General features: G+C 44.4%; 1 protein-coding gene across 1 annotated transcript; it reads right to left on the bottom strand.

Moving 5' to 3' along the window:
* Positions 1-30: 30 nt before the first annotated feature.
* On the bottom strand, positions 31-14,773 carry LOC139402211 (leucine-rich repeat-containing protein 3-like). The gene is made up of 3 exons (XM_071146319.1): positions 14,587-14,773; positions 1,356-1,838; positions 31-1,148 (listed from the first exon to the last, which is right to left on the bottom strand). Exons 2-3 carry the CDS (start codon positions 1,775-1,777, stop codon positions 578-580), a joined length of 993 nt encoding a protein of 330 aa, XP_071002420.1. The 5' UTR covers positions 1,778-1,838; positions 14,587-14,773; the 3' UTR covers positions 31-577.
* Positions 14,774-15,448: the final 675 nt, after the last annotated feature.

The raw sequence follows: 15,448 nt of genomic DNA, 5'->3' as shown, positions 1-15,448 counted from the left end.
ATAAAGCCACCAGTATTGAAGATGAAAGCCACCAGTATAAAGACACCAGTATTGAAGATGAAAGCCACCAGTATAAAGCCACCAGTATTGAAGATGAAAGCCACCAGTATTGAAGATGAAAGCCACCAGTATTGATGATGAAAGCCACCAGTATAAAGCCACCAGTATAAAGCCACCAGTATTGATGATGAAAGCCACCAGTATTGAAGATGAAAGGTGCTGATCAATATTGTCTTCTCTGTTTCTTTCTTCTTCTGGTCTTTCTCTCCATTTGGACAGCGTTAAAGCTGTGCATATGCCAGTGGATAGAAAAACCATATTTTTTTGTATAAATGTAGTTAGGGCAAAAATATATAAATAATTATGGAAAAGTAGTTACAAAAATAAAATGCTGTAATCATTTAATTAAAGTCAAAGTTGTTATAGATAGTCCATTTTCAATTAACAAGCTCAGTCCCAATACAGAGACATGAATTGTCCCTACGGCCTTTTCGTAGGCCTTCTCTTGGTTGTTTTTGTAAAAGGGGCTGTGTTCTCAATAACCTACCTGATTAAAGAAAGGCAATAAATAAATAGTTCAGAGACCAGTGCTTATCGTGTCTGTCTCCGTGACTGTTTTCCTCGGACTGGGCAAACTCTTCAGATACTCCAGATGTCTTCTGGTCTCAGCCTGGTTCTGTCTCACGTAGTAGACCACATAAACAATGACCATGAAGAACCACACGAACATGGTCACCAGCATAGCCACATCCGTGGTCTTCCGCTGGAGATTACAGAAGTTCACCCCAGAGTCGAGCAATTTAACCAGCGGTTGACCGGCGTGCTCCCCTGCACCCCCTGGATCCTCCCAGCGACTCACCTCCCCGGCGCTCCTCACAGAGCTCTCACACACGATCCCGTTGACCGTCTCCGGCTCTAGATTTAACGTCTCCACCAGCTCCTGCAGGGTACAGTCGCAGTGCCACGGGTTGTGGTAGAGGCGCGTCTTGGCCCGCGTGGAACTGAACTCGTCCCGGCTGGCCTGGCGTAACAGGTTGTGTGAAAGATCCAGGAGACGGAGCTCTGAGCTCAGGTGGCGCAGGGCCCCGGAGGAGAGGGTGTCGATGCGGTTGTGGGAGAGGTAAAGCTCCCTCAGGTGGGTCAGCTCCCTGAAAGGAAGGTATATAACAAGAGGAAGTGTCAGAAACATCATAACTAGACCTGGAACTAAAACCAAAATGGGAGCCAGATATGAATTAAAATGAAAGAAATAGAAAAATAAATATTAATTCATTAATCAATGAATAAATTAATTAAATGAACTAATGACAATAATGAAGGTGAATAAAAAAAATCCCAATTGTTATCTTCCTTGCCTAAAGGCGCTCTCGGGGAGCGAGCGGATGTAGTTCCTCTCCAGGTGGAGGGTGACGGTGTCCGGAGGAAGGCCCTGGGGGAACTCACGGAGCCCAGCGTCCGTACACAGCACCATGCTGCTCTCCCACACACAGTGGCAGCTGTCAGGGCACTGGGGGAACACCGGGGAGAGTAGGAGGAGCAGGACCAGCAGGGTGAATGACCAGCCTCCCAGGCCTCGACCCAGGTCTCTCCCAAGCCTTGTCTCCTGCCCCAGCCATGTCCTGGTTCCCTGCCCTCTCTCTCTCGCCCTCCCTCTCTCAAGTCTTCTCTCTTTCCCAAGCTTTGTGCCCAGCCCTCCTCTCTCCAACACTTTACCCAATCCTCTCCGCAGCCCCAATCCATCTCCTCCATGACATCCAGTCCTCCCGCTGAGGCACATGTCCTCACCATAGCCCCCGACACACCCCAGGTCCAGAGGGAGATGCCAGGGCCAGCAGAGCCTGGTGGAACAGAACAGAAAACAGCATGAGAAGAGGCTATAGAACACACAGAACATCCACAGGAGGTGAGTGGAAAGTTCATACAGTACACCCACATCCACAGATGTTGGAGCGAAAGAACACATGGAAGGAACTTTGATTGGTGGAGAAGAAAAAGAACACATGGAAGGAACTTTGATTTGTGGAGAAGAAAAATAACACTGTAAGCAAATCCACTAAAGAACACACAGAAAACAACTAATTTGGCTTTGAGACAGGAGCTGGATACATTCTGTAGATGTTCACCAGGGAAAGTTGTTTTGTTATGGCAATGATTCAACCCTTACGTGATAAGGACCTTAGGACTTTGAACATAACGACCTGAGGGTTGAAATGTTCTTATAATAATCACTCTTGGGAGTTGGGAGCATCACAAGGGTGTCTCTGTCTCTGTCCATGGTCATAGAGTTTGTTAGGGCACACAGAGAGAGGAGGGGCAAGAGAGAGAGAACGAGAGAGAACGAGAGAGAACGAGAGAGAGAACGAGAGAGAGAACGAGAGAGAGAGAACGAGAGAGAGAACGAGAGAGAGAGAGAACGAGAGAGAGAACGAGAGAGAGAGAGAACGAGAGAGAGAGAACGAGAGAGAGAGAGAGAGAGAGAACGAGAGAGAGAGAGAACGAGAACGAGAGAGAGAGCGAGAGAGAGAGAGAGAGAACGAGAGAGAGAGAACGAGAGAGAGAGAGAGAACGAGAGAGAGAGAGAGAACGAGAGAGAGAGAACGAGAGAGAACGAGAGAGAACGAGAGAGAACGAGAGAGAACGAGAGAGAACGAGAGAGAACGAGAGAGAACGAGAGAGAGAGAGAACGAGAGAGAGAGAGAACGAGAGAGAGAGAGAACGAGAGAGAGAGAGAGAACGAGAACGAGAGAGAGAGCGAGAGAGAGAGAGAGAGAACGAGAGAGAGAGAACGAGAGAGAGAGAGAGAACGAGAGAGAGAGAGAGAACGAGAGAGAGCGAGAGAGAGAGAGCGAGAGAGAGAGAGCGAGAGAGAGAGAGAGAACGAGAGAGAACGAGAGAACGAGAGAGAACGAGAGAACGAGAGAGAACGAGAGAGAACGAGAGAGAACGAGAGAGAACGAGAGAGAACGAGAGAGAACGAGAGAGAGAGAGAGAGAGAGAGAACGAGAGAACGAGAGAGAGAGAACGAGAGAGAGAGAGAGAGAACGAGAGAGAGAGAACGAGAGAGAGAGAACGAGAGAGAGAGAACGAGAGAGAGAACGAGAGAGAACGAGAGAGAGAACGAGAGAGAGAACGAGAGAGAACGAGAGAGAACGAGAGAGAGAGAGATTGAGAACGAGAGAACGAGAGAGCGAGAGAGCGAGAAAGCGAGAGAGCGAGAAAGCGAGAGAGAGAACGAGAGAGAGAGAGAGAACGAGAGAGAGAGAACGAGAGAACGAGAGAGAGAGAGAACGAGAGAGAGAGAGAGAGAGAGAGAGAGAGAACGAGAGAGAGAGAGAGAGAGAGAGAGAGAGAACAAGAGAGAGAGAGAGAGAGAGAGCGAGAGAGAGAGAGAGAGAACGAGAGAGAGAGAGAAAGAGAGAGAGAGAGAGAGAGAGAGAGAGAGAGAGAGAGAGAACAAGAGAGAGAGAGAGAGAGAGCGAGAGAGAGAGAGAGAGAACAAGAGAGAGAGAGAGAATGGGCGGGAGAAAGAGGTATGTATATATAGACATAAAGACAATTGTCTTTATTATTTTGGAACTTTTATGGTTGTAATGTTTACTGTCAATTTTTTATTGTTTATTTTACTTTTGTTTATTATCTATTTCTGGCAATGTAAACATATGTTTCCAATTTATTTTTTATTTTTTTATTTAACCAGGTAGTCCAGTTGAGAACAAGTTCTCATTTACAACTGCGACCTGGCCAAGATAAAGCAAAGCAGTTCGACACATACAACAACACAGAGTTACACATAGAATAAACAAACATGCAGTCAACAATAGAAAAGGTATATATATATACAGTGTGTGCAAATGTGGTAGGATAAGGGAGGTTAGGCAATAAATAGGCCATTGTGGCGAAGTAATTACAATATAGCAATTAAACACTGGAATGATAGATGTGCAAAAGATGAATGTGCAAGTAGAGGTACTGGGGTGCAAAGGAGCAAGATAAATAAATACATACAGTATGGGGATGAGGTAGTTGGATGGGCTATTTACAGATGGGCTATGTACAGGTGCAGTGATCTGTGAGCTGCTCTGACAGCTGCTGATTAAAGCTAGTGAGAGCCTGGAAGGAGAGTTTACAGTCTAACCAGACACCTAGGTATTTGTAGTTGTCCACATATTCTAAGTCAGAACCGTTCAGAGTAGTGATGCTGGACGGGCGGGCAGGTGCGGGCAGCGATCGGTTGAAGAGCATGCATTTAGTTTTACTTGCATTTAAAGAGCAGTTGGATGCCACAGAAGGAGAGTTGTATGGCATTGAAGCTTGTCTGGAGGTTAGTGTCCAAAGAAGGGCCAGAAGAATACAGAATGGTGTCGTCTGCGTAGAGGTGGATCAGAGAATCACCAGCAGCAAGAGCGACACCATTGATGTATACAGAGAAGAGGGTTGGCCCGAGAATTGAACCCTGCGGAACTCCCATAGAGACCGCCAGAGGTTCAGACAACAGGCCCTCCGATTTGACACACTGAACTCTATCAGAGAGGTAGTTGGTGAACCAGGCGAAGGCAATCATTTGAGAAACCAAGGCTGTTGAGTCTCCCAATAAAATGTGGTGACTGACAGAGTCGAAAGCCTTAGCCAGGTCCATGAAGACGGCTGCACAGTAATGTCTCTTATCGATGGCGATTATAATATCATTCAGGACCTTGATAGTGGCTGAGGTGCGCCCAGGACCAGCTCTGAAACCAGATTGCATTAGAAACCAATTTCATCCAATTCTACCTAATTTTTTTTATACCAAATGATTGAAATGACTCTGACAGTGACCAAATGAGAGTATTAAAACAACATGGTCATCAATTCCCAGTGAAGAGACACACAGATTTTACAATATAATATATATATATATATATAAACTCAGCAAAAAAAATAAAATGTCCTCTCACTGTCAACTGTGTTCATTTTCAGCAAACTTAACATGTAAATATTTGTATGAACATAAGATTCAACAGCTGAGACATAAACTGAACAAGTTCCACAGACATGTGACTAACAGAAATGGAATAATGTGTCCCTGAACAAAGGCAGGGGGATAAAGTAACAGTCAGTATATGGTGTGGCCACCAGCTGCATTAAGTACTGCGGTGCATCTCCTCCTCGTGGACTGCACCAGATTTGCCAGTTCTTGCTGTGAGATGTTACCCCACTCTTCCACCAAGGCACCTGCAAGTTCCCTGACATTTATGGGGGAAATGGCCCTAGCCCTCACCCTCCGATCCAACAGGTCCCAGACGTGCTCAATGGGATTGAGATCCGGGTTCTTCGTTGACCATGGCAGAACACTGACATTCCTGTCTTGCAGGAAATCACGCACAGAACGAGCAGTATGGCTGGTGGTATTGTCATGATGGAGGGTCATGTCAGGATGAGAATGCAGGAAGGGTATCACATGAGGGAGGAGGATGTCTTTCCTGTAACGCACAGCGTTGAGATTGCCTGCAATGACAACAAGCTCAGCCGGTGTGTCTGGTGAGGACCTGCCTTACAACAGGCCTACAAGCCCTCAGTCCAGCCTCTCTCAGCCTATTGTGGACAGTCTGAGCACTGATGGAGGGATTGTGCGTTCCTGGCCACGTCTGCAGTCCTCATGCCTCATTGCAGCATGCCTAAGGCACGTTCACGCAGATGAGCAGGGACCCTGGGCATCTTTCTTTTGGTGTTTTTCAGAGTCAGTAGTGTCCTAAGTTTTCATAACTGTGACCTTCATTGCCTATCGTCTGTAAGCTGTTAGTGTCTTAACGACCGTTCTACAGGTGCATGTTCATTAATTGTTTATGGTTCATTGAACAAGCATGGGAAACAGAGTTTAAACCCTTTACAATGAAGAGCTGTGAAGTTATTTTGATTTTTACGAATTATCTTTGAAAGACGGGGTCTTTAGTAAAATCGTAAAATAAAGAAAAACCCTTAAATGAGTAGGTGTATCCAAACTTTTGACTGGTACTATATATATATATATATACATATATTTATTTTTTAAGCAGTAGGTATTTGTATTTGAAAGCCGCAACCAACTATAGAAATATAATCCATAGATGGAAGTTCTGGCAGCCATTGACAGGACTGGCAGCCATTGACAGGACTGGCAGCCATTGACAGGACTGGCAACCATTGACAGGACTGGCAGCCATTGACAGGACTGGCAGCCATTGACAGGACTGGCAACCATTGCCAGGACTGGCAGCCATTTCTAGTGTACCCATGAGTTTAAAGGATTACTTCCAGGAGTTCATCTGACTCTGGGGAAGTACATCAATAGCCTCATTGCCAAAATCCTAAAGTATTATTTTAACAGTCAAAATTGCCAGAGTTAGAGGTTCCAAAAGGATTCTATGGATTATATGTCTATGGCCACAAACCACAAAGCAACAAGCTGTTCTATATTTGGCACAGTCGCTACCCAAATTGCAGTCTTCCCGACTGTAAGTGCTTGTGATGAAATGTAATCCCAAGAAATTGTTTATAAACTAGTGATTCCCTTGGCTAAATGATGCTCTCCGGTCTAGTATAACTAGTGATTCTCTGTGGCTAAATGATGCTCTCTGGTCTAGTATAACTAGTGATTCTCTGTGGCTAAATGATGCTCTCTGGTCTAGTATAACTAGTGATTCTCTGTGGCTAAATGATGTTCTCTGGTCTAGTATAACTAGTGATTATCTGTGGCTAAATGATGCTCTCTGGTCTAGTATAACTAGTGATTCTCTGTGGCTAAATGATGCTCTCGTGGTCTAGTATTTTGAATGATGTATGGTCTGTTCATACAGGAAAGAATATCATTTTGGGGGCAAAATTATTAAAATGTATCAGGGGGTGCTTCAGCCCCTCCAGCAACCCTCCTTCCGGCAGCTATGCAGGAGACAGAGGAGATTAAGGTTCAGGACAATAAAGGTCACTGGGTAAAGGGGAATAAAAAAGACAGATTAAGCCTGTTCGTCTGAAAAATCCTCCTGGTCACATAGTCACAACTAGCTACCGAAGGCCCATAGAGAGAGGATGACATTAATGGTTACATCTCATTGTTATGAAGGAAATGGCCATCACTTGTATTTATTTATTATTCAATAACCAGCCACATATTATAGACTAGTTCCTATATAGTGCACTACTTCAGTAACCTAGTTCCTATTTAGTTACCTAGTTCCTATATAGTGCACTGCTTCAGTAACCTAGTTCCTATTTAGTTACCTAGTTCCTATATAGTGCACTACTTCAGTAACCTAGTTCCTATTTAGTGCACTACTTTAGTTACCTAGTTCTTATATAGTGCACTACTTTAGTAACCTAGTTCCTATATAGTGCACTACTTTAGTAACCTAGTTCCTATATAGTGCACTACTTTAGTAACCTAGTTCCTATTTAGTGCACTACTTTAGTAACCTAGTTCCTATATAGTGCACTACTATAGTAACCTAGTTCCTATATAGTGCCCTACTTTAGTAACCTAGTTCCTATATAGTGCACTACTTTAGTAACCTAGTTCCTATATAGTGCACTACTATAGTAACCTAGTTCCTATATAGTGCCCTACTTTAGTAACCTAGTTCCTATATAGTGCACTACTTTAGTAACCTAGTTCCTATATAGTGCACTACTTTAGTAACCTAGTTCCTATTTAGTTACCTAGTTCCTATATAGTGCACTACTTTAGTAACCTAGTTCCTATATAGTGCACTACTTTAGTAACCTAGTTCCTATATAGTGCACTACTTTAGTTACCTAGTTCCTATTTAGTTACCTAGTTCCTATATAGTGCACTACTTTAGTAACCTAGTTCCTATATAGTGCACTACTTTAGTAACCTAGTTCCTATATAGTGCACTACTTTAGTAACCTAGTTCCTATATAGTGCACTACTTTAGTTACCTAGTTCCTATATAGTGCACTACTTTAGTAACCTAGTTCCTATATAGTGCACTACTTTAGTAACCTAGTTCCTATATAGTGCACTACTTTAGTTACCTAGTTCCTATTTAGTTACCTAGTTCCTATATAGTGCACTACTTTAGTTACCTAGTTCCTATTTAGTTACCTAGTTCCTATATAGTGCACTACTTTAGTTACCTAGTTCCTATATAGTGCACTACTTTAGTTACCTAGTTCCTATATAGTGCACTACTTTAGTAACCTAGTTCCTATATAGTGCACTACTTCATCTACTGGGCCAAGAGAAGAAGAAGAAGAGGAGGCCGGAAACTACAATCTATACTGACCTCTCTTACTGCTATGAATCATCAGATTTACTGGTTGCAGTAAATGGGAGTTGTCAGAAAGACAATCCTCATATTTTTCCTATAACGTGACAATATGGATCTGAGAACTGTACAAATAATTAGTCTGTGACATCAATATATACAATACAGTATACATCTTTTTTTTAATGAATCAATACAGTAATTATTAAATCTGTATGTAAAACATTTACGTTTTACATTTTATCCAGAGTGCCGCACAGTGCATTCATCTTAAGATAGCTAGGTGAGACAACCCCACATCACAGTCTACACCTGCATTGTTTGCTGTTTGGCGTTTTTAGGCTGGGTTTCTGTACAGCACGTTGTGTCATCAGCTGATGTAAGAAGGGCTTTATAAAATACATTTCATTGACTGATTTGATTCAAATATAAAGCACATCACCATTCCATTCCAGCTAAACAACAGATCGGTTTTTTACCTAAAAAAAAAACACACATTTTAATACACATCTAAAATCTGTAAATTAAAAATCTGAGAACACTAATATTTTACACACATGAAGGTACCCAGAACCCATCATTTCTGATTCAAAAAAAATTAAAAAAATATTTTGTGGATATAGCATTTTGGAAATAAACTCTTCACATTCTCTCTTTCATACATACATGACAATATTTCAACACAACAAACATTACCAGCATCTTATCCCATCTCCTGCCTCTACATACCCTCCCTCCCTCCCACTCACCCTCCCTACACACCCTCTATCTATCCATCCCTCCCTCTCTCTCTCCCTCCCACTCACCCTCCATCCATCCATCCCTCCCTCCCTCCCCCCCACTCACCCTCCCTATGCACCCTCTATCTATCTATCCCTCCCTCCCTCCCACTCACCCTCCCTACACACCCTCTATCTATCCATCCCTCCCTCCCACTCACCCTCCCTACACACCCTCTATCTATCTATCCCTCCCTCTATCCATCCATCCCATCCCTCCCTCCCTCCCACACACACACATCTGACAAGCATGACATTACATTCATCTACACTCTCTCTCATTAATTGACCATTGAATCCACCTCCCAACAGATCATCCTAACTCATGTTCCAGTGATGATACATCTCTGTGTTTTATAGTAGTCAGGGACATTAACTGCGTTCCAAATGACACCCTATTCCCTATATAGTACCACAGTGTACAACCAGGGCCCTGGTCAAACGTAGTGCACATTACAGGGACTAAGGAGCCGTTTGGGAATCAGACTGCGACATTAGACACAGTGGGATGTGTGAGTACCACTGCTGATACACTATACCAGACCAGCACATTCATCCTCCCTCACAGTGTCCATAAGCACACAGCTAGAAGAGATACAGATCCTGGGCTGTGGGCTGGGCTGTGGTTGGGCTGTGGGCTGGGCTGTGGTTGGGCTGTGGTTAGGCTGGGCTGTGGTTAGGCTGGGCTGTGGTTGGGCTGTGGGCTGGGCTGTGGGCTGGGCTGTGGGCTGGGCTGTGGGCTGGGCTGTGGGCTGGGCTGTGGGCTGGGCTGTGGCTGGGCTGTGGTTGGGCTGTGGGCTGGGCTGTGGTTAGGCTGGGCTGTGGGCTGGGCTGTGGGCTGGGCTGTGGGCTGGGCTGTGGCTGCGCTGGGCTGTGGGCTGGGCTGTGGTTGGGCTGTGGGCTGGGCTGTGGGCTGGGCTGGGCTGTGGCTGGGCTGTGGGCTGGGCTGTGGCTGGGCTGTGGGCTGGGCTGTGGGCTGGGCTGTGGGCTGTGGGCTGAGCTGTGGGATGGGCTGTGGGCTGGGCTGTGTCTGGGTTGTGGGCTGGGTTGTGGGCTGGGTTGTGGGCTGGGCTGTGTTTGGGTTGTGGGCTGGGCTGTGGGCTGGGTTGTGGGCTGGGCTGTGGGCTGAGCTGTGTCTGGGTTGTTGGCTGTGGGCTGGGTTGTCTGGGTTGTGTCTGGGTTGTGGGCTGGGTTGTGGGCTGGGCTGTGTCTGGGTTGTGGGCTGGGCTGTGTCTGGGTTGTGGGCTGGGCTGTGGGCTGGGCTGTGCCTGGGTTGTGGGCTGGGTTGTGTCTGGGTTGTGGGCTGGGTTGTGTCTGGGTTGTGGGCTGGGTTGTGGGCTGGGCTGTTGGCTGGGCTGTTGGCTGGGTATTGGGCTGGGTTGTGTCTGGGTTGTGGGCGGGTATTGGGATGGGTTGTGGGCTGGGTTGGGCTGGGCTGTGGGCTGGGTTGTGTCTGGTTTGTGGCTGGGTATTGGGCTGGGTTGTGTCTGGGTTGTGGGCGGGTATTGGGATGGGTTGTGGGCTGGGTTGGGCTGGGCTGGGTGGTGACTGGGTTGTGGGCTGGGTTGGGCTGGGTTGTGGCCGGGTATTGGGCTGGGTTGTGGGCTGGGTTGTGGCTGGCTTGTGGCTGGGTTGTGGGCTGGGTTGGGCTGTGAGCTGATTTGTGGCTGGTTTGTGGGCTGGGCTGTGGTTAGATTGTGGGTTGTGAGCTGTGGGCTGGGTTGTGACTGGGTTGTGGGTTGTGGACTGGGCTGTGGCTGGGTGGTGCTGGTGAATATGACATGTGTTTGCCCTAGTTGGAGCTATCTAGTGTGGATAATTACACAGCTGGAAGAGACACAGCTTGGGCTGGGGACTGGGTTGGGTTGATGTTACAGTATTTAAAACCCACCACTAATGTGCGTGGCCAAAGAGCTCTATTTTCATGTTATCTGACCATAGCACCACTTGGAGTTTGCTAAACGGCATTGGCACTTGGAACTCCGAGCGGTGCAATGGGCAGATGACATGAAAATAGAGCTCTTGGGCCACGCATACCAGTGGTGGGTTTGGTGTTCAAAAACAGAAGCAGAAGTAAAATATGGTGGTGGATCTTTGATGTCATGGGTCTGTTCTGCTTCCACTGGTCCTGGGGTCCTTGGTAAGGTCAACGGCATCATGAACTTTACCCGGTACCAAGACATTTTAGGCCATTTTGCAATGGCCATGTCAGCCTCCCAACGTGTTCTCCAAGCTCTTAAAACATTCTAGAAAAAGCCTCAGTGTTTTTATCCTCCCAAGGGGAGTGTTGTTATCCTCCCAAGGGGAGTGTTGTTATCCTCCCAAGGGGAGTGTTGTTATCCTCCCAAGGGGAGTGTTGTTATCCTCCCAAGGGGAGTGTTGTTATCCTCCCAAGGGGAGTGTTGTTATCCTCCCAAGGGGAGTGTTGTTATCCTCCCAAGGGGAGGGTGCTGAAGTATTGAAAACAGGGGTGCCAATAATATTTTTATTTTTTTTATTTTTTATTACTTATTAAATAAAATCTCTTTCTCTAAGCAATTGTATTAGTATAAAATATTATAATTTATACATGTTTTTGTTTGTTGCATTCAATATATTTCCATCTTTGCATTATTTTTTGCTTATCTTTGTCAAGGGGACCATTACTTTTGGCCCTGACTGTAGTCCATGGTCAGAAGTAGCCTGGTCTGGGCTGTACACTATCTTCTTGTCAAGACAGGGAAAAGAAAACTATACTGTAGCATGTTGGTGACGGTGTAGAAAAATACACGAATCCAATGATTATATCCGAGTCTTGGTTAGAATCTGTGTAGAGTATCTACTGTGTTGTATGTCATCTCTCTCCTGTCCCAGCAAGGAAGAGCAAACTATGGTAGCAAGACTCCACTGTTAGAGTCTGATCTATAACTGCAGGAGAATATTCCGTGTTTGTTTATGCCGTGGTTCGAGACCTGGCCTCAGTTGGTGCTGGGCCAGCAAGGAGAAACAAAGTTCAGTCCGAATGTGATGTAAGACTATGTGCTGTAAAAACAGACTGGATACTACGCATCTCTTGGCTCAGTCGGTAAAAACAAACTACGATAGGAATACTCTTCAGTCAGTATCAGTCAGACTGCAGGAGAATATATTGCATGATCGTATCTGAGTTGGTTAGAATCTGGGCTTGGGTTTTATCAGCGAGGAAAATCAAACTTCAATGCAGAATATGACTGCAGGAGAATAGAGAACATCTGTTCGGTGTGTTTATCAAATGAAGGGACAAATCACTCAACATGTGACATGTGCCTTAGCCAGGGAAATAGAACACCCGTCGTACACTTTTCAACACATTCGTCCATTTACCAAGTGGTGATTGGTATCCTCCTCTGGTTCTGGTTAGAATCCAGGCTGAAATATCAGCGGTGTATTTGTTTCATTTGTTCGTGTATTGCATTTTTTTATTAAATATTTGAGTGATTCAAGTAGACACTTTTATTAAAATGATTCTTTATATAATCATAATCCTCTTCATCATTACAAATCCTATCCTATATAAGGGACGTTTTTCCATTTCGCAGTCCACATCGATCTACATTCTGGTTTGACATAGACGGGATAGCTGGTAACGTCACGAAAACGACGCATACTCTTCAACGGGGCTGAAATCTGAGAGTTGTTTTGATTCTGGATGGCCAGATAGCTACTAACAATGACAAGAAACTGTCATGTGGGGAATCGTAAGTTACGGATTTCAGCTAGTTTCATCTTGTTTCATGTCTGATTTTGAGGTGTTTTGACTGATTTCTTGTCAATGCTGATATGGCTCAAATTCGCTAGCTAACCAACTAATGTAACAATGTGTTTGAGAGACATCAGTGCTCATTGTGAAAATATATTTATGTTTTTAATAAACATTGGAGATGAAATATACTGTAGTTGTCAATCTGAGCAGTGGCCACACACACACACACACACACACACACACACACGTACGTATGTACACACACACACGTACTATCAGAGGCCATAAGAATGTCCACCGAGTGAGTCCCATGTACTGCATGTCTGTCTAACTGCCTGACAGACAGAAAGTAGCTTCAGTGCATTATAAACCCGTTATAAACCCGTTATAAAGTTCTGTTAGAAGAAAGCAGCAATTCAGGGAAAGCTACCACACCAATTAACACAATTGAAAACAATCAATCGGTGCATTTTGTGGAACCCACAAGAATGACAATTAGAGAGAGTGAGTGTGAAAGAGAGAGATAGGAGAGAAAGAAAGCGAGAAGGATATAATCGAGCGCGAGAAAGGAGAAATGACAGGCTCAGCCAATGCTGTTATCACTTCCATTTCCCCAGGGCAATTAATGAGGAGAGAGAGAGAAAGAGAGAGAGAAAGATAAATAGGGAGAAAAGAGATTGAGAGATAGGAAGAAAAGAAAGAGAGCGAGAGAGAGAGAGAAATAGAGAGAGAGAGAAAAATGGGGAGAAGAGAGAGAGAAATAGGGAGGAGAGAAAGAGAAATGGGGAGAAGAGAGAGAGAAATAGGGAGAAGAGAGAGAGAAATAGGGAGAAGAGAGAAAAAAGAGAGAAATAGGGAGAAAATAGAGAGAGCAAGAGAGAGAGAGAAGTAGGGAGAAGAGAGAGAGAAATAGGGAGAAGAGAGAGAGAGAAAGAAGAGAGAGAAATAGGGAGAAAATAGAGAGAGCAAGAGAGAGAGAGAAATAGGGAGAAGAGAGAGAGAAATAGGGAGGAGAGAGAGAAAATAGGGAGAAGAGAGAGAGAAATAGGGAGAAGAGAGAGAGAGAGAGAAATAGGGAGGAGAGAGAGAGAGAGAAATAGGGAGGAGAGAGAGAAAATAGGGAGGAGAGAGAGAGAGAGAAATAGGGAGGAGAGAGAGAAAATAGGGAGAAGAGAGAGAGAGAAAGAAGAGAGAGAAATAAAGGAGAGAGAGAAAGAGAGACATAGGGAGAAGAGAGAGAGAGAGAGAGGGGAAAAAATAGGGAGAAGAGAGAGAGAGAGAGAGAGAGAGAGAGAGAGAGAGAATGTAGGAGAAACAGTGAGACTGGCACAAACAGTGAATGATACCTTCCTAGTGAGGAACATGCAATTGACCATTTAGTCTCAGCTACACCATCTGTATGAATGAACGTTCTATTAGCAGAAGTTACTGGCTCAATTTACAGCTTGTTATGGAATTCATTCAACAGTCATTTATTTTCCTTTTAAACCCTATACCCTTTAGCAACTGGTGTATAGTCTACTGTAAAGTGGTATTAGTCTACTGTATAGAAGTAATATAATAGACAAGTAATATAATAATTTAGCTGGAAAATAAATAATTCCATGTTTTAAATCAGTCTATCTCAAAATCATGTAGTTGTTAGGTTGACATAGGCTAATGGGATAATCATGCAATAATCATTGCAGAAAATGTTACTTAAAAACACTTGTATAAGAAATCACTTTAACCCATAGTTTGGTAATAATAAAGAAATAGGTGATGAATTCAACCCAGAGACAATTATGCTGCATCTAATATGTCAATAAATAATTATGAAAACAGAAAAGATAATTGAATTTCCTACCTGTGACACGTAATTAACCGCCAAAATTCTTCTTCAAGTTGGAATCCACACGCGAAGATGTTGACTACGAGGTTCGGTCTGACTCTGATGTGTCCGACACGGATTTGTAATGTGGCTATTCTTTAATATGACAGCGCGTCAAACATTAATCCGGTTGTCATCATAGAACAATTCTGTCACTGTTATCACATCTCTCTCTCTCTCTCTCTCTCTCTCTCTCTCTCTCTCTCTCTCTCTCTCTCTCTCTCTCTCTCTCTCTCTCTCTCTCTCTCTCTCTCTCTCTCTCTCTTTCTATTTCTCCCTCTTTCTCTCTTAAAGGGGCCGTTGTGTGATGTGTTGTCCCTCCCTCTTAAAGGGGCCGTTGTGTGATGTGTTGTCCCTCCCTCTTAAAGGGGCCGTTGTGTGATGTGTTGTCCCTCCCTCTTAAAGGGGCCGTTGTGTGATGTTTTGTACCTCCCTTGTGGAAAATATGAGACATACAGCAAGCAGTCTGTGTATCACCTCCCCCATTAGTTACAATTATATACATTTAACACCATGAAGTCAAATACAAAAATCTGATTTGGTGTTTACACATTTTTGTTTCCGCCAAATAAACATTGAGAGGAAAATAGAAAGTAGGCTGAAATCAAATAATCCAAGAGTATTGATTGGGCTATTGATTATTGATTGTAAAACCCATCTATCTGGTCAGTCCACCAGTCATGTCGTGACCTGAAGAAAACGTTTAGATGAGTCTTCAAGTAAATCCAAAGTTGCTGCTAAAACACAAACAGGTCGTGCTGAGTGACTGTGAGTGACTGTGAGTGACTGTGAGTGACTGTGGGTGACTGTGGGTGACTGTGAGTGACTGTGAGTGACT

The sequence above is a fragment of the Oncorhynchus clarkii genome, unplaced genomic scaffold, assembly GCF_045791955.1.
Source record: "Oncorhynchus clarkii lewisi isolate Uvic-CL-2024 unplaced genomic scaffold, UVic_Ocla_1.0 unplaced_contig_4275_pilon_pilon, whole genome shotgun sequence".
In the NCBI taxonomy this organism is placed as follows: domain Eukaryota; kingdom Metazoa; phylum Chordata; class Actinopteri; order Salmoniformes; family Salmonidae; genus Oncorhynchus; species Oncorhynchus clarkii.
This window is presented reverse-complemented; position numbering and strand designations above follow the sequence as displayed.